This window comes from Microcaecilia unicolor, chromosome 2 (genome assembly GCF_901765095.1).
Source record: "Microcaecilia unicolor chromosome 2, aMicUni1.1, whole genome shotgun sequence".
NCBI lineage: Eukaryota > Metazoa > Chordata > Amphibia > Gymnophiona > Siphonopidae > Microcaecilia > Microcaecilia unicolor.
The window spans coordinates 484896937-484920094 of NC_044032.1; the positions used below are offsets into that span (position 1 = coordinate 484896937).

The window sequence follows — 23158 nt, forward strand, 5'->3', positions numbered from 1 at the left end:
AGCTTCGGCTAAACAAATGGCTGTAGCAGTGGCAGCTCACCGCATCTTTGGCTACGACCTTGGGCGGCGGACATGCCCTATGCAAAGGTTGGTGAAGTTGCCCTTTCAAGGCCTTCTCCTGTTTGGTGAGGAGCTGGAAAACATTGTAAAGGCCTGGGGGATTCCAAACCTCAGCGCTTGCCCGAAGATGGGCCGAAGCTTTCCTCTAAGGGTCAGGCGGTCTCCGCTCCTCTTACAGACCTCGCTTCCGTGAAGCTAGAAGGTACCGCCCGGGGTGCTGCTGGGTTCACTTCTCGTGCCCGCTTTCAGCAGAGAAACTCCTTTCGCTCGGACAAACGTTCCGCAGCTGCCGGTTCAAGGCCGGGAGTTCAAAGGCGACCCTCTCGATGGTGCGCCGGCCCCCTCCTCGTTTCCTGTCATCGGAGGAAGACTTTCCCTCTTTTTTGAGGAGTGGGCCAAAATTTCCGCAGATCAGTGGGTCCTGGACCTGATCACAGACAGATACCGACTAGAATTCGATGCCCCGATGAGAGACATGTTTGTGGAGTCCCGATGCGGTTCTGCCGCCAAACGGGTGGCGGTAGAGGAGACTTTGCACAGTCTGTGCTAGATAGGGGCTGTGACCCCAGTGCCTCCTGCCGAACAAGGTCTAGGCCGCTACTCCATTTACTTTGTGGTGACACGAAAAGGCGGGTCTTTTCGCCCGATCCTGGACTTAAAAGAGCTAAACAAGTCCTTAAGAGTGCGGCATTTCACATGGAAACCCTGCGCTCCGTCATTGCGGCGGTACAGCCAGGAGAGTTTCTCACGTCTCTGGACCTGAAAGAAGCTTACTTGCACATTCCAATGTGGCCCCCGCACCAGACGTTTCTGCAGTTTGCGATGTTGGGAAAACGTTTCCAGTTTCGGGCCTTGCCTTTTGGCCTCGCCACAGCTCCTCGAACCTTCTCCAAGGTAATGGTGGTAGTAGCTGCCTTTCTCAGGCGAGAGGGTATCCGGGTTCACCCGTACCTAGACGACTGGCTCATCAGAGCGACTCAGAAAAAGAGAGTCATCTAGCTACAGCCAGAGTGGTTTCAGTCCTTCAATCTCTGGGCTGGGTCGTCAATATGGCCAAAAGTGACCCCCTCGCAATCTCTAGAATATTGGGGGCCAGGTTCGACACAGCCTCGGGCTATGTGTTTCTTCCCGAGCAAAGGCGGTGCAAGCTTCAGAATCAGGTCCGTCTGCTACTGAGGATGCCCCGCCTGCGAGCTTGGGACATTGTCCAGCTGTTGGGATTGATGACAGCCCCTTGGAAGTGGTGCCATGGGCGAGAGCGCACCTGAGACCTCTACAGTATTCTCTACTTCAACGATGGTCTCCAGTATCTCAGGATTATCAGTGCAGACTTTCTTGGCTCCCTGCGGCCCACCTCAGTATGGAGTGGTGGCTCTCGGACAGCATGTTGCGGCGGGGAATGCCGCTGGTGCTCCCCGATTGGTGCCTATTGGTGATAGATGCCAGCCTGAAGGGCTGGGGCGCACATTGCCAGGGGAAGCATGCCCAGGGTCTGTGGACGCCCGACGAGTCGGAGTGGTCCATCAACCGCCTGGAGTTGAAAGCAGTGTTTCTGGCTCTTCTGGCCTTTCAAGTGACCCTGGAAGGATTGGCTGTCGGAGTGATGTGGGACAACACGACAGCAGTGGCCTACATAAATCGACAAGGCGGCACTCGGTGCAGAGCTCTAGCCGTGCAGGCCGAACAAATTTGCCACTGGGCTGAGCTGCATCTACAGTCCCTGTCAGCAGCTCACATTGCAGGTCAGAGCAACGTGCAAGCCGACTATCTACGCAGGCATCAGATCGATCCAGCGGGTGGGAACTAGCAGACGATGTATTCCTGCAGATATGTGCCAAATGGGGCAAGCCAGTGATAGATCTTATGGCGACTAGTTCCAATGCCAAAGTCCCGTGCTTCTTCAGCAGACGGAGGGATCCTCGCTGTGCCGGGTTGGATGCCTTGGCTCAACCCTGGCCCTGGGCTTGCTGTATGTCTTCCCTCCATGGCCCTTGATAGGGCGAGTGCTCCTGCGGATTTGGCTGCATCCAGGAGAAGTGGTGCTCATCGCCCCGGATTGGCCCAGGAGGCCTTAGTATACGGACCTCCGACAGACGCTGTTGAGGGCTCCCTTTCCATTACCTCTGGTTTTGCACCTGTTGTGACAGGGTCTGGTGGCCATGGAGGACGCCTGCCGCTTTGGTCTTATGGCATGGCGATTGAGAGGGTGCAATTGAGAGATAAAGGCTACTCAATAAGGTAATTTCCACTGTCCTGCAGGCCTGTAAGCGCTCCACTTCCATGGCTTATGCCAGGATTTGGCGCCAGTTTGAAGTCTGGTGTGTTTCAAGAGCACTTTCTCCGTTGCGGGCTCCTGTCTCGCCGATTCTGGACTTTTTGCAGGATGGTGTACACAAAGGCTTGGCCTATAATTCCCTGCGGGTGCAAGTGGCAGCATTGGCCTCCCTGCGTGGCAAGGTTGACGGCGTGTCCTTAGCTGCTCATCCAGATGTGGCATGGTTTCTTAGAGGGGTGCTTCGGCTCCGTCCTCCCGTGCGGGCACCTTGTCCAGCTTGGAACCTGGGGTTAGTATTGAAGGCCCTTAAGGGGGCTCCCTTTGAACCGCTTCGGTGTGCTTCAGAGAAAGATTTGACTGAAGGCCGTCTTTTTAGTGGCCATTACCTCGGCGAGACGGGTGTCAGAGCTCCAGGCGCTGTCCTATAGAGACCCTTTTCTGCAATTCTCAGAGTCAGGGGTCACGGTTCGGACCGTGCCTTCCTTCATGCCTAAGGTGGTTTCAGCGTTTCACCTAAACCAGCCTGTTTTCTTCCCTCCTTTTGTTGAGGAGGAGTTTCCAGATTCATTTGGGCAGTTGCACCTTTTGGATGTGCACAGGACTCTGTTGCAATATCTGTGAATTACAAATTCTTTCAGGACCTCTGATCATCTGTTTGTGCTGTTTGCAGGTCCTCGCAGAGGGTCTTCAGGGTCTAAAGCCACTATTGCCCGTTGGCTCAAAGAAGCTAACTTTTCAGCATATCTGCTGTCTGGCCAGGCTCCGCCTGAAGCCTTTAAGGCACATTCCACAAGAGCGATTTCCTCTTCCTGGGTGGAAACTGGAGCACTATCTCTTCATGAGATTTGCAGTGCTGCAACATGGGCTTCTAAGCTCTCTTTCGCCCGACATTACAGGCTGGATGTGGCTGCCAGGAGGGATGCGCGTTTTGGAGCACAGGTGCTAGCGCGTGGTGTGGCTCGTTCCCACCCTATTTAGGGATTGCTTGTTACATCCCATACGTAATGGCTTCAAGTGCTTGATGACAAGGAAGGTAAAATTAGGTTCTTACCATGATAATTGTCTTCCTTTTAGTCATAGCAGATGAAGCCATGAGCCCTCCCTGTATGATTGTCTGTATTGCAGTGATTCTGATTTTAGGTGCTGTTCTTGTTTCTTGAAGTGTTATTCCTTCCTTGGGGAGTCGGAAAACAGTCTTCAGGATTCTTGTTACAGTTTAGGAGGATGAGTTCATTCCCTCCAGTTCATGTTTTGGGAGGATGAGTTTATTCCCTCCAGGAGGATGCAAGTATTCCCTCCGTTTATACAAAGTGGAGGATGAGTTCATTCCCTCCTTTTTTGAGTTCATGCCCTTAAGGGGCCATCGTTCGCTGTGAGGAAAGTTCATGTTGTTCCCATTGCGGTTTGCTATACTGCTTTAGAGGCTTCAAATACTGAAGAGGCAGTGGAGCTAGCTGGCCATTAGGCACTGTGAAAAGTTGAGTGCTCTCTATCGCCCCCTGCTGGTTGATGGACACAGCCCATACGTAATGGCTCTATCTGCTATGACTAAAGGAAAGAAAATTATCATGGTAAGACCTAATTTTCTCATGTAGTTTTTGACTGCATTCTAAATGGTTGGTATTAGTTTCCATTCTGGTGAACCTCCCTGCCTGCAGGGCTACAGGTTATCAAAAACACTTGGCTCTGTATTTACTTCATTGGTGTCTCCAAATAGCGCACAGTGGTTACCAAGTACTTTGTTAGAGCTTTTAATTGGCCCGTAGAGGCTTTTGGTGCATCTACCAGACTCATATTTGGAAAGTCCAAATACGAAGGTGTGAAACCCTTAAGAGAGAAACTTCACTGGCTTCCACTCAAGGAACGTATCGAATTCAAGATCTGCACGATAGTACACAAGATCATCCACGCAGATGCCCCACTGTACATGTCTAATCTTGTGGACCTACCGCCCAGAAATGCCAAGAGATCAGCATGTAAATTCCTCAATCTGAACTTCCCCAGCTGCAAAGGACTTAAATATAAGCAGGCATGCGCCACTACCTTCTCCTACAGAAGTACACAGTTATGGAATGGGTTACCCTCAGCCCTAAGAACTATAGACAATCTAAGCAACTTTCGCAAATCTCTGAAGACACATCTCTTCAATAGAACCTGCAGAAAGAACCCATAAAGACACAATTCACCTCCTAAACTATCCAATCTAACACCATCTTCTCTAACTCCTCATCCATCTTCTGCTTACTTTTGATTGTATCCAATATCCTGTCATGACTTTGTCATAACAATACTCTGTAAGCCACATTGAGCCTGCAAATAGGTGGGAAAATGTGGGGTACAAATGCAATAAATAATAATATAATCTCATTAAGATATGCTGAGTTAGAATACTGCTGCTTGTAGACCAAAGTGGTCAATCTTCTCCCACTATAGGTGATCTGCTATATATTTTACTTTTGTGTTGTCTAAGAAGATGTGAACTTGTCCTAGACCTTAGGGTCTTGAGTATATTTCTTTTGAAAAAAAAAAATCAATTTTGCCCCGGTGCTTTGACCTGGTTTAATTCAAATGTACAGATAGAATGGGGGTGGGTGGGGGCTTGACAAAGTTTCTATGAACATTGCACTGTAGAGCAAGTGTGTTAATGCAGAATACAGTATTTGTGAAATGATGGTTGGTTGTACCAAATTGTTACCTATATAGCATCAGGCATATAGTCTTTAGAGAAAATTTGTGATCTATTACTTCAAACTTAAATGACAATGTTTTCTTTTAAACCAGGTGTATTCTTTTATCTGAATCTGTGATAATGAGCCAAGAACATGATGGGCAAACTACTCCCTATCTGAATGATCTGGTGAGAAGCAGGGTAGCAGATTGTACTGACTGCAACAGTGTGGATAAACTAAATCCATCAAATATCTCTCCTAAAATGGAAAATTCTCCCAAAATACTCTTCAGCCATAATATGGATGTCCCAGAGAAAGATCCAAGTTACCTACAAGTGGATGATGCACTTTGTCTTGAGTCAACAGAGACTATCCCATTAAAGGATCATGCTAATTCCCTGGTAGAGAATAGCTGTCCTTCCATGGAGATAGTGGATCTGAGTACAGAAATCAAGCCAGTTATAAATGACTTATTTGAACTGATTACAAAATCCACTTGTAATACTGATATTGTTAGCATGGATCCTTCTACAGCTGCCACAAAAGTACTTGAATCTCCATCTGCTTCTAAAGGATGCTACAAATTTGACCCTGACCAGATTGATTTGATTGATCCTTTCAAGCCAAGGGAATCAAAACTACAGAATTCTCCAGCTGGTATTTCCAAATTCCTTGATAGTGGCCCTGAAGCCTCAAATGAATCTGTGACGTTGAAAATTGACACTTCTGATGGTAACACTATCAGAAAGCCATCTCCCAAGAGCCTAGGAAAGAGACCACCAGGAATAAATGATGGCTCTAAGACACCACCAGTAGTCAAAAAGAAAGTTGAAAAGGTTGTGAATGAGAGGAAATGTCAGAAGACATCCATGCTCCCAAGGCGTCTTGTACTATTGAAGGGGATCGGTGTGATTCTAATCTTAATTCATTTACTTCTGAAGTTTCTAAAATTCCAAATGTGACTAAACTTCCAAAACCTAGCACTGAAGACATCAGCATTAGACATGAAGGTGATATGTTGCCAAAGAAACCCGAATCTGTTTTGGGAAGTCTGGTGGAGGAGAAGCCTGTTGTGTGACAATATAGGAAAACAAGATCCTTTAAGTCTGTAAGTAAGGACTGTTCATCTTTTGTTTAAATCACTGTAGGTGGTTATCCACCAGCTCATTGTGACTCTGGGTAAGTCACTTCAGGTACAAAAGAAGTAAATTTTCCTTTTCATCCAGACAAATGAGTTGTTAGTTTTCCAGCGGATGGAGGAAGAAAGTAGTTCAAAGTAATTTGCCCCAAAAGGGTATCATACAGCATAGAATGTTCGGTATTTTTCTCGGTCTCCAAGTGGACAGTGATTGGATTGTGCAGGATCTTCTTGGTGCTTGTCTGCCAGCTTCTTTCCTGGCTAGTTCTGGGTATCAGTTGAACATGGGGTTAATGCTGGTCAAATATGCTCACTTGAAGAAGTTTGTTTTAGTAGTACTGGGCCCGTCCTCCTACCTTTCCATCCCCTCCCCGTCCTCCCGCATTCCTTCCACATGTGGCAACTTAAAGGAATTTGTTTATTTTATAATCTTATTGAGCATTTCTGTTCCATTTCATAAAACTTACTGTTAGTACATTTGGAAGCTGAATTTTTCTAGCCATTGTCGACCAGAGGAGAACTTTTGCCCTGCCCTCCTCAAGCAATTCTAGCTCTTCTCTTTTAGCACACTTATTTTCCTGTTGGAAGCTCTCTTGCAGTACGTACTTTTACCTTCTCTTTGTGGTTTTTACTTTTTTTTGCGATACTCTCCTGTACGTCTTCATTCCTTCCTCTGACGCTGCCGTGTTGTGACGGGTAGTTGTCTTGTCCCCTATGTTCCAGTGTTGATTACTGGTCTGCACTAATGTTGGCTGACTATATCAGTGAATTTTCTTAATTACCATTGAATTCAATTCCAAAAGCTGCTGTGTATCCTTATTGCCTCTTTTTTTTTTTTTTTTTTTTTTTTTCCTTCCCCAATTAAATTAAGTTCCTCAGCAATCCTCCAGATCGTTCAAGACGCTTGGGTTATGCACTCCTACCAGCAGAGGGAGACTGAGAACACTAAAACTTCTTATACAAGTAGCCTGTGCAGACCTTCTACTAACCAGTATTTTCTCAGTCTCAGCAGAGGGTAGATGTGTGCAGCCTGTGCAGTGTACTCAGTCTGGTAGGCCGTTTGGGGTTTCTAGGTTGGGTTGTAAATGTTAGAGAACCCACACTTGGATCTCTATTACAGGGTGTAAGTCCTAAGGGGCTTCTTATTCCCTGTGGGGTGTCACACCCGGGTGGCTGGGTCCCTCCCCCTGTGCTGTTCCTCTGGAGGACTGCTTGACCTCGGCTACAGACCTCGTTCTGTACCCTTGAGGCGTTTAGGCATCAGCAACGAGGTTTAAAAAAAAAAAAAAAATGTTTTTAAAAGGCGGCTATTTTGGCCGTTCTTGTGGCAGTCCAGAAATAAAACGTCTTCAAGGGCGTTCTTGCCTTAGGCGGTTTTGCCTATTTGTCAGAGCACAAAGCAACTGTTTGTTTTTATTGTGTTCGCGGCCATTATGTTTAAGCCGGTGAGGTGTCGGTTTTGCGTGAAGTGCGGCGTTGAAGTGAAAGGTGGCCAATGTAAATTTTGTGGGGAGCCTACGTTGTCAGCGCTCTTGCCCCCCGTGCTTTCCCTGAGTCGGCGGAGGTGTTGGGCGGCGATTTGACCGCACATTCCGGGCCGGCAACGGCGGGGCCGGTTTTGGCGGGAAACGCAGCCATTTTGGCTGCGCGTAGACTGCGGGAAGTGTTGTTGGGGCTTCAGCAGTGTCAGGGGGGGGGGGGGGGGCTCTGGTTTCCCCCCTGAGTTTGTTTGGTCTCTGTATAATGCCTGGAGAGCTGGCCCCTCTCAGGCTGTTTGTTACCCGTAGGCTGCTAGCTCAGTGGGAGTTAAGCGCCCGCGGGTGGATATTTCGGAGCCTAAGGAGATACTTTCTCTGCCTGTCGGAGGTTTGGAGTGACCCAGGAGAGGAGGCTCTCTTAGATGAGTCTGAGGATCAGGATGGGCTAAGGCCTGGGGAAGATTCTTCAGTGGTTCTCATTTTTCATAGGACGTTGTTAGAGCTCATTGATCAGGTGATCTCTACTTTGAAGTTTGCTCCGGCGGCCACTCCCTTGCGGAGGGACCCCAGGTAGATATCTTGGTTAAGGGGAGTCGGAGAGCCTCCCGTTCCTTTCCCATGAATTCAGACATTAGAGACATGGTTTTTCAGGAATGGTCTGTGCCGGAGGCTGCTTGTAAGGTGTCTAGGGCTATGGCGCGGCTGTATCCCTTGCCTCCGGAAGATTTGGCCCTGCTTAAACCACCTACTGTGGATGCGGTGGTTGCGGCGGTTACTAAGGCTATGGCCATTCCAGTGGATGGCGCTACAGCCTTATGGGATCCTCAGGAAAGGAAGCTAGAGTCCTTTCTGAAGTGCAGCTTTGATTTGTCGGCTTTGGCCTTGCAAGCCTCGTGTGTGGGGGCTTGGTAGCCAGAGCTTGTTTCCGTTGGGCGGAGAAGCTCTTGGATGAGCCTGCGTTAGGACTGGTTTGGTTCAGGACCTGGCCAAATTGGAGATGTGGTCTTCATTTTTGGCGGACACCCTTTATTTTGCTAAGGGCTTCGGCTAAGAATATGGCTCTGGCGGTGACGGCTCGCAGGGCTTTTGGCTTAGGGGCTGGGTGGCAGATGCGGCTTCTAAAGCAAAGTTGTGTTCTCTACCTTTCAAAGGTTCTATGTTTGGCGAGGACTTGGATAAACTGATGAGTTGTCTTGGGGATACCAAGGTCTCATGGTTGCCTGAGTTACGACCTAAGGCGGCTAGTCTGGGTGGTTCGGCTAGAGGTCGGTTTAAGGACGCGAGGCGGTACATGCCGGGCAGATTTGTATCGCCTTCTAAAAGCCGTTTTTTCCAGCGGACGCAGTCCTTTCGAGGGGGTCGTCTCGTCGAGGAGGTTGGGACTCCTCCGGAGGGTGCCGAAAATGGTAATAAGTTCTCCTTATGAAGGTGTGCGGGTCCAGCCTCTGGTGAAGGTCGAGGCGCAACTTCGTCTGTTTTATCAGGGGTGGACCCAAATTACGTCAGATCAATGGGTGCTGGAGGTCGTTCGCGACGGTTATGCGCTTGATTTCGAGCACCCGCTGCCGGATCTGTTTTCTTTCCCTTCCTTGTCACTCTCGAGTCAAGTTAAAGGCTATTCAAGAGACTCTGGGTCGCTTAATCCAGTTGGGAGCTGTGGTACCCGTTCCTCGGCACGAGCAGGGAATGGGTTGTTATTCCATTTACTTTGTGGTGCCGAAGAAGGAGGACCAGTTTCGACCCATTTTAGATCTCAAGAGGGTCAATGGGGCGCTCAAGGTGCCATCCTTCCGCATGGAGACTCTGCGCTCGGTCATAGTGGTTCGTCAGGGAGAATTTCACGTCACTGGATCTCACGGAAGCGTATCTGCACGTGCCGATTCGAGAGGCCCATCAGCGTTTCCTTCGTTTTGCTGTTTTAGGGAGGCACTTTCAGTTCTGTGCATCTGCCTTTGGTCTGGCAACGGCTCCACGCACCTTCTCCAGGATAATGGTGCTGGTAGCAGCGGCTTTTGCGGGGGGTGAAGTTGCTTCGTCCTCCTCAGCGGCTGGTAAGTTCCTCAGTGGGATCTTAATATTGTTCTTGGACTCTTTGGCGGGTTCTCCTTTTGAGCCCTTGGAGTCTTGTTCGAATAAGACCCTTACTATGAAGGTGGTCTTTTGCGTAGCTATAGCGTGCGGCTTGCCGGATTCGGAACTCAGGCTCTTTCATGTAGGCCTCCGTTTCTGTGGTTTTCTAAGGAAAAGGTTTTGCTGCGTCCAGTGCCTTCGTTTGTGGCCTAAGGTGGTATCCTCCTTTCATGTCAATCAGGTGATTTCGTTGCCGGTCTTGGGGGACTGGACGGGGGGATGCTTCCCAGCGTCATTTGGCGAAATGGGATGTGGCGCAGAGTGTTGGTTTATTGCGCAGGGTCGGAGGAATTCAAGTCTTCGGACAGGTTATTTGTCATTCATGGGGGGCCCAGAAGGGAGCGGCTGCTTCTAAGGCATCTATAGCGTCGGTGGTTGAAGGATGCCATCTCTTCGGCTTGCATATTGCATGTCCGTACGGTGGTCTGTGTGGCTCAAGGAGCACATTCCACGAGGGGGATGGTGGCGTCTTGGGCAGAGAGTAGTTTTGTTTCCACCGGTGGACATTTGTAGAGCGCGGTGTGGTCCTCCCTGCATTCTTTTTGTCAAACATTACAGAGTGGATGTACAGGCAGGGAGGATGCCAGTTTTGGAGCTGAAGTCCTGTCCTCTGGGCTTCGCAGGTCCCCACCCTTAGAGGTGTTTACTGCTTTGGTACGTCCCAAGCGTCTTGAAACGGTCCTGGAGGAATTGCTGAGGAAGGTGAAATTAGGCCTTACCTGCTAATTTTCTTTCCTCTAGATCCTCCAGACCATTCAAGAGCCCACCCAGTGTATTGGACAGTTTCAGGATGATATTTTCTTTAGACTTCAATTGCCTGATATTTCTAGTAGCTCCTGTGATTTGGGTCCTGGAGTTTTACTAAGAGCAGTTTGTGGTACCATTTGTGCCCATCTGCAGTTGAATTACCCCGGGAGGAGATCTGAGTGTGGATTCAGTGGTTTTGTTTAGGTGGAGGTGTTTTGTTTTACTGGTTAGTAGGTCTGCACAGGCTACTTGTATAAGAAGTTTGTGTTCTCAGTCTCCCTCTGCTGGTAGGAGTGCATAACCCAAGTGTCTTGAAAGGGTCCTGGAGGATCTAGAGGAAAGAAAATTAGCAGGTAAGGCCTAATTCACCATTTTAAATATTACAAAATACCAGTTAGATTCCCCAGTATATAATCAAAAAAACTACTAAACATACAACATACACCAGTGTCCCAACATCTCCCCCGTCCATCTGAAGTTTCTGCAAATGTCTTTTTTTTTTTTTTTTTTTTTCTTTTCAAAATATCTTTATTAATGCCAGACAAGAAGCTACAAAGCACTTTACCAGTTTAGGGTTTACAGATAGGAAAAAAAAACCACAACACTCATGTTCGACGGTACAATATAAACAGTGCCCCGCCGCTTACCGCCCTGCTAAGCAACAGCCGTGCTTAGCTGCTAAACATATACATACTAAACGAAACCCATAAACTTGCCTCCTTCTGACTTTTGTTCTTTATTAATATAAAGTACCTTCCCAACCCTCCCCTCCCTCCCTTCCTTCCTCCCTGTCTCCACCTACCCCACCTCCTCCATATGAAACCCCCACCTAATGAACCAAGGGATTCTGAAGAATTCTGAAGGAGGGCTCAGCCTCCCCTCGCCACCCAACAAAGAATAGGTTCTCAGATTTCTCGATACACCTTTTGCCTGATAGAGGCAGTCATGTGAGTATAGCAGCTTCCACCCAATCTGCCATCTCCTTCATCAACCTGGTTGGCCAGATAGTCTATCGATGGTAGAGATGACTCACCCAGAATTGCAGGATACATTTTTTAACCAGAAGAGATGCTAATAACACAGACTGGCATTTAGCCTCTGATAAACCTTCCTTAGCTGGTCTACTTTCACACAATAGTAGCGTTGTTGATAAGACCACTCAAAACCTCTGTATAGCCTGTTCATGACCGCCAGGAGAGTGGGTCCACAATTTCGCCACAGCTGGACACTCCAGAAAGGAATGAAATAATGTACCCACTGCATCATGACATTTACACACCTATCATCCTCCCACAGCCCCATTTCCTTCCCACCGCGTCGAGTAATGAGTTACTCTGTGAAGTATTCGAAATTGTATATCCCTGAAGTGCCCGCATTGGGTGTGATCCTAGGAATAATCTCAAAAGCCTCCCCCAAACGTTCATGCATTACCCCTTCTCTCCCAAAATGTTGCTCCACCCCTAGGGCAGTCCAGCTAAATGCTGAGCCCTCCAGGAGTCCACTATAGTTTGATACCACTGGGAAAGTCTATTCAAGGACACTGGAATGTCCTAAAAACACAGTATCCATAGCCGTGAATCTTACCGGGATCCCACCAATTGCCGCCAGCCTTCTGGCAATAGTCCCCGCACCTGTAAAAACTGAAAAAACTGCTTATTGGTTAGGTTCCAAGCTCGCCTGATATTCTCAAAGTCGGAAAAAGTCTGATCCCCCAATTCCATCAAATGTCCTATATTTACACCTCCTTGAACCCAAGAGCGGAAAGCACTTTGCCCCATTCCCGCAGGAAACTCCGGATTATCTACTAATGAAAAGAATGGATATCCCTTCCCTGCTCCTCCAATCACTCCTCTCTCCACCATTTCAAAACTTTCCCCAAGGCCAAGGAAAAAGGGTTCCTACGAACACCCATCCCAAAATTCCTCTGAAGCCTCCAAAACAGAGAGCACGTCAAAAGGAGTCACCACATTATAAAGCCTAAGATCTGGGAAGGCGGAGACCCCCCTGTCTTCCTAGTTCGGGATAATTTAGCAAAAGCAATATGGGGGCGCTTATGCCATATAAATGGAACCAACTATACTGCTGTACAACCCTTCCTCTCGCTGTGCCATCCACAATGGGAGCATCTGAAGCGGCTATAATAGCTTAGGAAGGAGCACCATATTTTAACCAAAGCTATACGGCCCCTAAACTCACCGGAAGATCCTTCCACTGTGTACACATTCGCCGTATCACTTCCACCTTTCTATGACATTTTTTCTATATATCCACTCATGATCAGAGCTCAAGGATACACCTAAATATTTTATCCCTGTACTCGCCCAGAGCAATGGAAAGTCCTCTAAAGTAGTACTAAGGCACGGAGAAGCAACAGGGTAAGGCTTCGGATTTCCCGAAATTAATACGCAACCCCGCGAAGTCCTCCAACGCTCATATTATCTCCATCACTACAGGCAGCGACGCCACTGCATTATCCAGTAACACCATGTCATCAGCAAACATATTGACACGATACCTATTACCCATTCTAATTCCCTTCACCCCCTCCTCCTGTCTTATCCACGCAGCCAATGGCTCCAAGGATAACACAAACAGTCGGAAAGAGGGCATCCCTGTCTAGTACCCCGCCCCAAGGATATACTAGGCATAAGAGCATCATTGACCAAATGTTGGGCCGTCTGATCAGTGAAAATAGTCCTTGTGGTGGTGGTGTACCCACACTGCTGGATAAAGCATTGCAAAGCGTAACTCCCTTGTCATGTAACATCTTTCATTGTTGCCCCATTCGCCGTCTCCTCTGCTCTGACACTCGGGCAGAGTAATCTTAAAACAAAAATACGGGAATCCATTATAGTCCAGGGACACTGCTCATCCGGAATGCTTGCATTAGCTGTTCTTTATCCACATAGTCCAAGACTTTAGCCAAAACCGGCCCTCGGGCGTTGTTCCGTGTCCTTCACGAGCTCCAACCTCGGTGCATCCTTTCCACCCACATCTGGCCCTTAGACTGGGTCTACCTTCAGCTTCCAGAGCCATCGGACAACAAAATCCCCGCATCTCTCCATCCTTTACTGAACTCTGGCACACCGATTATCCTGATATTATTATTACACTGGCTCCTGTTTCTCTAGATCGTCAGTGAGCTGGGTAAGTTGTTTTGCCAGAGTTTTCCACCATCGCCACTCTCCCCCTCCAGGGTCCTCCCGACCTGTCCTCTTGCCTGCTAATAAGCTCCTCTGCACTCTGAATACGTGATGCCTTTTTCTACTCCAAGTTTTCATTTATGGAATCCACAAACGCTTGCAGCTTCGAGAGGACAGTCCGTCAAGAAACCGCTGTGAGTTGCTTTGGTCAGCGCCCAGACCGCTTCCTCCTGCAGAGTAACCACTGCGCTGTTAAGCGGATGGCGCCACCATCTTGGGGCCTCGCGACCAGCACACGTTCTCTGGGAAGGCTGCTGCGTTTTTCCGCCGGCAAACACCATATTCCGTACTCTGATGCTCCAATGCTCACTGCACTCGGGCAGCTCTCGCTCCGATGAGGGTAGGAACAACCAAGTAAATTTGCAGTTATTGCTCAGGGACGGAGCAGGGCTTACGAGCATCTTCTCAGCCTGCTGGCATCACGTGACCCCCAATAAGTCTTAACAGTGTCAAATAACATGTTGCCAAATGAACTCCCTTTTCAGTCTCCTCACCCAGCGCAAGTCCACTAAAGCATCGATTTAAAAAAAAAAAAAAACCAACAACCCAAAAACCTTATAGGAAGGCAAGCAACTTGTAATAGCAATAGTATAATAGATCTACAGTAAGCTTGTCCAAAAAATTGATTTGAATCAATTCGTTTTGCAAAAAAACGGGGAGTCCCCAATTCGAGATTTCCTCACCTCCCTCTCTTTCACACCCGCTGTCTCCCAGCCGCTGTTTGCAGAAGGCCTCTCTGTATTGGCTTGTAGCCGGTACAAGAACTGACATGAGGGAGCAGGACCTGCAGTTGAGCCAAGCAAGGAGGTGTATTTATTTTTTAGTTACATTTGTATCCCACATTTTCCCACCTTTTTGCAGTTTCAATGTGCTTATATATACCGTAATGGCGTAGCCGATTCCGGTCTGAACCAATACATGGTTTTGAATGAATACAAAGTGATATTGTGGTTAGAATGAGGTACATGTATGGTAGGTACAATTGGGGGAACTTAGGGAGGGAAAGGGGGAAGAAGAATCAGGTAATGTCCGTACGGTCTTTGGTTACATTGTGTCGCAAGTGTCCAGGTATTTTTATGTGGGTCGGTGGGGTATGCTCTTCTGAACAGGTCTGTCTTTAGTGCTTTCTGAAAATTTAGGTGGTCGAGCGTAGTTTTTTACTGCTTTTGGCAATGCGTTCCTTAGTTGTGGCGCCTAGTAGGAAAAGCTGGATGCATAGGTGGATTTGTATTTGAGTCCTTTGCTGCTTGGGTAGTGGAGGTTTAGGTATGGATTGTGCAGATTTTGTGGGTGTTTCTGGTGGCAGGTTAATAAGGTCTGTCCATGTGTTACTGGTGCCTCGCTGTTAAATAATTTTATGAACAGTCGTGGAGATTTTGAAAGTGATATGCTCTTTGATTGGTAGCCATTGCAATTTTTCTCGGAGTGGTTTGGCGCTGTCAAAACGTGTTTTTTTTCCAAATACAAGCCTGGCTGCTGTGTTTTGGGGCGGTCTGAAGTTCCTTTATGATTTGATCCTTGCATTCCGCATAGATTCCATTACAGTAATATCCGTGGCTTAGTACCATTGACTGTACCATGTTACGAAATATTTCCCTTGGGAAGAATGGTTTCACGTGTTTGAGTTTCTACATTGAGAAAAACATTTTCTTTATGGTGGGATTTCGCTTGGGTCTTTAGTGATAGGTTACGGTCAATTGTTACTCCGAGAATTTTCAGGCTATCTGAGATAGGGAGGGTGTATCCTGGGCTGTTAATGTTTGTGGGTTTGTATGTATTGTATTGGGATTAGATGATGAGGACAATGTGTTTTTTTGGGATTAGATGATGAGACAGTGTGTTTTTTTTTTTTCTGTATGTTTTAGTTGGAATGCATTATGCCCATGAGTTCACGATGTTTAAGCTTAGCTTGATTTCGTTGGTGATTTCCACCAGATAATGTTTGTAGGGGATGTATAATGTAACGTCATCAGCGTTCTATAGCATTTTAAAGCACTTTGCTGTCACTGCTGGTACCTATTTTTCCAGAGATGTTTGTCTATAATGGTTCCTAATATTTTTAGCTGAGATGCAATAGGATTCGTTTGGTTTATTGTTGTTGTTTGGAAGTGGGGTTTTGCGGGTTTTATTTTTAAATCACTGTTTAGTTTCCAACTCAATCTTCCATCAGGTCTATTCCTTTTTTTGCCGTGTCTAGTATGTCTGTGATTTTGCTGATCTATATGTAGACTGCAACATCATCCGCATATATGTATGGGTTAAGGCCCAGATTCTCCACTTTCTTTGAGCGGTGCCATCATGATATTAAATAGTATTGGTGATAATGAGGGATTCTGGTGGTACTCTGCATTCTGGTGTCCATGAGGTTGATAGCTGGTTGGGACATTTTTATTGAGTATGATCTTATTCTTAGGAAGCCATTTATCCATGTTGCTACTGTGCCACTGATTCCAATTTTGTCTAGTAGAGTCATTAATCCTATATGGTCGTTTACGTCAAAAGTGCTCGACATATCGAATTGTAATAATAGTATTTTTGACCTGAGCTCATCAGACTTCTGAATTTTGTTAAAAGCATGGTTATGACTTTTCGTTTTCTTTTTTTTTTTTTATTTGATTGTTTTTATTCAACATTTCAATAAAGAAAATCATACAATACACTTAACTGCAGCCACAAGGCTACCAACTCTCCAAAATTCCTCAAACTCATCTGTAATACATAATCATAGTATTTTTCCCCCCTACCCAACCCTTCCATCCCCCTCCTCCCACTATCCTCCTGTTCATGGCTGCCCCCCCCCCCCCCCCCCCCCCCCCCCCCCCCCCGGTATACCACTAGCAGTGTTCCATATTCTTTCTAAGTTTGTCCATTCTTGTGCATCATGTCTGTATCTGCCAGCTCTTCGATCTGTCAATTTCTCAAGATCTGTTATGACCTGGAGTCTTAATTTCCAGTCTAAGATAGTGGGCCCTACTCGTTGCTTCCAATGGGCCTCAATTTCCAATTTAGCTGCTGCCAGACATAATCTCTTAATCCACCTCTGCCATTTCTGGCCTCTTTTATTTCCCCATCCCAGCAGGCACCACTTCGGTTCTGTCGGAAACTGTGTGTCCAAAGTCCGTGTCAGTTGTGTAACAACCCCTGCCCAGAAGTCTGGATGAGAGAACAGGTCCACCACACGTGCAGAAAAGTGCCGGTCTCTTCTTCGCATCTCCATCACCGGTCAGATGCTGTTGGGTACATACGCTTCACTCCGGCGTATAATACCACCTACTAAAAACTTTATAGGCATTCTCTTTTATTAATACACACACAGATGCTTTTTTTCACTTCATGACACATCCGTTCCTATTCTCCCACACTCATTTCAATCTTGAAATCCCGTTCCCAGGCCTTCATGTATGGTAACATGAATGTATCTCCTCTAATATACCGGTAGAGTCTGGAGATGCCCCTTCTCCCACCCTCCAAAGTGCCCCAGATATTTTCCAGTTTTTCACATTCTCTCGGGTCTGTCTGTAACCATCCCTGCCTTCCCATGTGGTGCCTAATTTGCACATATGCATAGTAATCCGTCTCCGGCAATTCAAACTTCCTCTGCAACTTCCCAAAGTCTCTCAATTTCCCCTCAGAGGAAAGATCCCTGAATTTCCGCAGGCCCTTTTTATACCATTCCAGAAAAATTCCTCCCTCTTGACCCGCTGGGAACTCAGCTTCTTGTATAATGTGTGCTAGGGTTGACGTTTTCGCCCCCCTCCTAAATTTATATTTCAATGTATCCCATACACTCTCTAAGTGAACTATAAAGTGGTTATCATTCCCTCTTTTAGGGGCAGACATTAAGCTAGATCCCCACAGGCCTCTCTCTAGATTGCACCGTGGTTCAAGATGTTGTTCTAAGATTGCCACCTGTGACCGCTGTCCTCTGCGCCATTCTCCCACCTGCTTTAATTGTGCTGCTTGGTAGTACCAGATTATATTCGGCAGCCCCCTCCCCCCTTCTTCCACTCCGCCCCACATAATTCATTTCGACAATCTAGCTCTTTTTCCTTCCCATGCAAATTGTGATATGTCTGTAATTTCTTCAATGCCACATTCCATATCATCAAGCTGATCAATCCATAGACTGGTGGGTTGTGTCCATCTACCAGCAGGTGGAGATAGAGAGCAAACTTTTGCCTCCCTATATGTGGTCATGTGCTGCCGGAAACTCCCCAGTATGTTCTCTATCTCAGCAGGTGGTGGTCACACACAGCAGCAGCTCTGGCTAGGCCTCTAAGCCTAATTTTTAGGTTTTGTTGAGTGCCTGGGGTTGAGGGCTCTTTTGAGCAAGTGCAAACCTGGTGGTGCCAGGTTCCTCCTTTTCTCCCCCCTCCCGCTGGCTCCGTAAAAAAAAAAAAAAAAAAAAAAAAATTTTGAACGTCATTAAAGGCGTTTATTTCGACGTTTATTTAAACGTTTATTGCAGCTACTCACTGGGACACCAGGTCGTTACAGCTCGGAGCGGACAGCAGGTAATTTTTACCTTTTTATAGCGGGCAGGGGGTTCCCCGATTTATCTCCACGTGGCATATGGCGTCGGAGGGCGAGGGCGTAAAGAGTCGCTCCCCGGATCGCTTGGGCGCTTCTAGAGGGGATGCGGGGGTCTTAAAGCCTGATTCGCCCTTGTTGGGTGACAGTTTCGTGGCCGATGAATGTCCCGGTCCTTCCTCCGGCGCGGTGATTTTTCCCGCCATAAACGCCCATCCCCCGCTCCTCGCCTCCGCCATCTTGGCCGGCCACGCGGCTCGGACGGCTTCTTCTTGGGCCGCCCTTGAGGTTGGAGACATTAATGCCATGAACGCCCTTAATTTGGGCGACGGCACAAAGCGGCTAAAGTTAAGCGCCGTTCTTCCTGCGCGGCTCCTTCGCGGAGTGTCGCGCCCGATGCCATTTTGGATGCGCAGCATGTCTCTCCCCCGCTCTTGCGAGCGCCGGTTGAGGGTGCATCTAGGGCTGTTGCCCAGGCTGCGGAAGTACACAGTCTGGGGGGTTTCTCCCCCGAGTTGGTTTTGCTGCTGCATCAGGCCTTCCTTATGCAAAACGCTGCCCCTGCTCCCTCGTCTGGTAAAGAGGTTGAGGTTCCCAGAGGTAAACGCCCTCAGGTTGATTCCCAGGCCTTGGAGGACTTTGTCTCCTCCGATGTAGATGAGGGCAGCGTATCTGAGGTCTCCCAACGGTCCTTTGCGGATTCCTTGGAGGAGACGGATCCCCGCTCGGATGGAGCGGATGACCCCTCTGCAGCGCGGCTTTTTAGCTCAGAGGATTTGTCCAAACTGTTGGTACAGGCCATGGACACTTTGAAGATTTCCTCTCCGGAGGACGTCTCTCCCTCAGCCCCTGTTGGCTCTGCCATTATGCTGGGGACGAAGCGCCCGCCTAGAACCTTCCACGTGCATGATGCCATGCACACCTTAATTTCGGCTCAATGGGATGTCCCTGAAGCGAGCCTTAAAGCGGCTAGGGCTATGTCCCGCCTCTATCCTTTGACTGAAAGTGAACGTGAGGCCTATCTGTGGCCTACCGTGGATTCTTTAATCACTGCGGTGACTAAGAAAACGGCGTTGCCGGTGGAAGGTGGCACGGCCCTAAAGGACGCCCAAGACAGAAGATTGGAGGCGGCCTTAAGGTCGTCCTTTGAGGCAGCTGCTTTAAGTTTGCAGGCCTCAATTTGCGGCTCCTATGTGGCCAGGGCGTGCCTGACTATGGTGCAGCGGGCTTTCCCCTCGGATCTTTCCTTGAGGGCTGATTGGCCGGCCCTGGAATCGGGCTTAGCCTATTTGGCAGACTTGCTGTATGATGTCTTGAGGGCCTCAGCGAAAGGCATGGCTCAGACAATCTCTGCGCGGCGGTGGCTTTGGCTGAAACATTGGTCTGCTGACCACGCCTCTAAATCCCGCCTGGCTAGATTGCCTTTTAAAGGCAAGCTGCTCTTTGGGGTCGAGCTGGACAAAATCGTGACCGATCTCGGCACGTCTAAGGGCAAGAAGTTACCAGAGGTCAGGGCTCGGGCTAGTACTCGCCCTGGTACCTGCAGAGGACGGTTTCAGGAAGCCCGTCGGTACCGCCCGGGCAGGTCGGGCTCCTCTGCCCCCTCTTCCTTCAAGAGGAACTTCTCCCCCAAGCAGCATTCCTTTCGCAGAGACCGCCGTCCCGGAGGTGTCCCCTCCGGTCCTCCCCCAGGGTCTCGTACCCAATGACGGGGCCTTGGTCCACGCCCCAGTGCAGATTGGAGGACGGCTGTCCTCGTTTATCGGCGAGTGGACCACAATAACTTCAGATGCTTGGGTGCTGGAAGTCATCAGAGACGGCTACAAGCTAGAGTTCTGCCGACCCTTAAAAGACGGGTTTGTACTCTCTCCCTGCAAGTCTCCAGTCAAGCTGTGGTAGTGCAGCAGACCTTGAACAATCTGATCCGCCTGGGGGCGGTCGTTCCGGTGCCAGAAAATCAGCTTGGCAAGGGATGTTACTCCTTTTTCTTTGTGATACCAAAGAAAGGAGGTTCTGTACGGCCTATCCTCGACCTCAAAGGGGTCAATTGGGCCTTGAAAGTTCGGTACTTTCGCATGGAGACCCTCCGCTCTGTTATAGCGGCAGTGAAGGCAGGAGAGTTCCTGGCATCCTTGGACATCAAGGAAGCGTACTTGCATATTCCCATCTGGCCTCCTCATCAACGCTTTCTGCGTTTTGCAGTACTGGGCCGACACTTCCAGTTCAGAGCCCTCCCGTTCGGGTTGGCTACTGCTCCGCGGACCTTCTCCAAAGTAATGGTGGTCATCGCGGCCTTCCTGAGGAAGGAAGGAGTTCGTCCATCCTTATCTGGACGACTGGTTGATCCAAGCCCCCTCTTATGCAGAGTGCGGCAAAGCTGTGAACCGGGTGGTTGCTCTTTTGAGCTCCCTGGGGTGGATCATCAACTGGGAGTAAAGCCAGCTGCGCCCGACTCAGTCCCTGGAGTATCTGGGAGTTCGATTCGACACCCAAGTGGGCAGAGTGTTCCTGCCAGACAATTGGATTGTCAAGCTTCAGGCTCAGGTGGACTAGTTCCTAGTAGCCTCTCCTATTCGGGCTTGGGACTACGTGCAGCTGTTGGGCTCTATGACGGCCACGATGGAAGTAGTGCCCTGGGCCAGGGCTCATATGAGACCACTACAACAATCTCTGCTGCTGCGCTGGACTCCGATGTCGGAGGATTATGCTGTGCGCCTTCCCTTGGTCCCAGCAGTGCGCAAGGCGCTGAGCTGGTGGACGCAGACAGACAAGTTGTCTGCAGGAATGCCTCTGGTGACCCCGGAGTGGATTGTCGTCACGACAGACGCCTCTTTGATGGGCTGGGGAGCCCACTGCTTGGGAAGGACAGCGCAGGGGCTCTGGTCTCCTGCAGAGGCAAGTGGTCTATCAACCTCCTGGAACTCAGAGCCATTCGGTTGGTGTTGTTGGAGTTCATCCCGGTACTGGTGTTGAAGCCAGTACGGGTCCTGTCGGACAATGCCACGGCTGTGGCCTATGTCAACCGCCAGGGAGGTACCAAAAGCGCCCCTCTAGCCAAGGAGGCCATGAATCTATGCCAGTGGGCGGAAGCGAACCTGGAACAGCTGTCAGCGGCCCACATTGCCGGAGTCATGAATGTCAAGGCGGACTTTCTCAGTCGCCATACCTTGGAGCCCGGAGAGTGGCAGCTATCTGCTCAGGCGTTCTTGGGCATCACGAAGCGCTGGGGCCAGCCGAGCCTAGATCTGATGGCGTCATCGGCCAATTGCCAAGTGCCGCGCTTTTTCAGCAGAGGACGGGACCCTCGATCCCTGGGAGTAGATGCTCTTCTCCAACAGTGGCCAACACAAGAGCTTCTCTATGTGTTCCCGCCCTGGCCCATGTTGGGCAGGGTGCTAGACCGGGTGGCAAAGCATCCCGTCAGGGTAATCCTGGTGGGTCCGGATTGGCCCAGACGTCCCTGGTATGCGGACTTGATCAGGCTCTCAGTCGGCGATCCTCTGCGGCTGCCAGTGGAGCAGGGTCTGTTACATCAGGGTCCCGTGGTGATGGAGGATCCCTCCCCCTTTGGTCTTACGGCCTGGCTATTGAGCGGCAGCGTCTGAGGAAGAAGGGCTTCTCAGACAAGGTCATCGCCACTATGCTGAGAGCGAGGAAGCGCTCTACTTCTACTGCTTACGCCAGGGTTTGGCGTATCTTTGCAGCGTGGTGTGAAGCAGGCTCACTTTCTCCCTTCACTGCTCCAATTTCTTCAGTGTTGGCGTTCCTGCAAGAAGGTCTGGACAAAGGCCTGTCGCTCAGTTCCCTGAAAGTTCAGGTAGCGGCTCTGGCTTGCTTCAGGGGCCGCCTGAAGGGTGCTTCCCTGGCTTCGCAGCCAGATGTGGTGCGCTTTCTCAAGGGAGTTAATCCCCTGCGCCCTCCTCTGCACTCAGTGGTGCCTGCGTGGAATCTCAACCTGGTGCTAAGAGCATTGCAGAAGCCGCCTTTTGAACCCTTGTCAAGGGCATCTCTGAAAGACCTGACGTTGAAAGCAGTCTTTTTGGTGGCTATCACTTCAGCCAGAAGAGTTTCCGAGCTCCAGGCACTCTCATGTCGAGAGTTTTTTTTGCAGTTCACTGAGGCAGGAGTGACTATTCGCACAGTGCCTTCCTTCCTGCCCAAGATTGTTTTTCGCTTCCATGTGATTCAGCAGCTCTGTCTCCCTTCCTTTCGTAGGGAGGTCTACCCAGAGGAATACTCTGCTCTCAATTTTCTGGATGTGAGACGAGTCATCAGATACTTGGAAGTGACCAATGATTTCCGGAAATCGGATCATCTGTTTGTCCTGTTTACAGGTCCTCGTAAGGGTCTGCAGGCTTCTAAGCCTACAGTGGCAAGATGGGCAAGGAAGCCATTGCAGCAGCTTAGGTGGCCGCGGGGAAGGCCCATACCTTTGCCAGGCATTACCGCTTGACTGTGGCTGCTCGGGCGGAGGCCCGGTTTGGAGCTTCAGTGTTGCGGTCAGGGATTTCTATGTCCCGCCCTGGGTGAGTACTGCTTCGGTACATCCCACCAGTCTATGGATTGATCAGCTTGATGATATGGAAGGTAAAATTATGTATCATACCTGATAATTTTCTTTCCATTAATCATAGCTGATCAATCCATAGCCCCTCCCAGATATCTGTACTGTTTATATTCTGGTTGAATTTTAGGTTCAAGTTTAGCCTTCAGTTACTTCAGGAGGACTTCGTGTTCAAGTTCTTCTTTCACTTGGATTCTTCAAGAGTTGAGACGAGTTTGTGTTACAGTGAGCTGCTGCATTCCTCTCCCCTCCGTTTTACGGGGCTGGATTGAGATTTAAATTCTGCCGGCACTCCCTCCCGCTTCGTGCGGCTGTAGGGCAGCTTTGTACCCCTCCCGCTTCGGCGGTGTTAGGGTCAGTCAGC

The 23158-nt window shown here is 49.1% G+C and overlaps 1 protein-coding gene across 1 annotated transcript in view; it reads left to right on the forward strand.

The window, feature by feature from the left end:
* TACC3 (transforming acidic coiled-coil containing protein 3) overlaps window positions 1-23158 on the forward strand; it is a 237909-nt gene that overhangs the window by 95327 nt on the left and 119424 nt on the right. The window contains exons 8-9 of the mRNA XM_030192179.1: window positions 5117-5859; window positions 6153-6183. Of these exons, the coding sequence (XP_030048039.1) occupies window positions 5117-5859; window positions 6153-6183 (774 nt within the window). The remainder of the gene's footprint in view (window positions 1-5116; window positions 5860-6152; window positions 6184-23158) is intronic.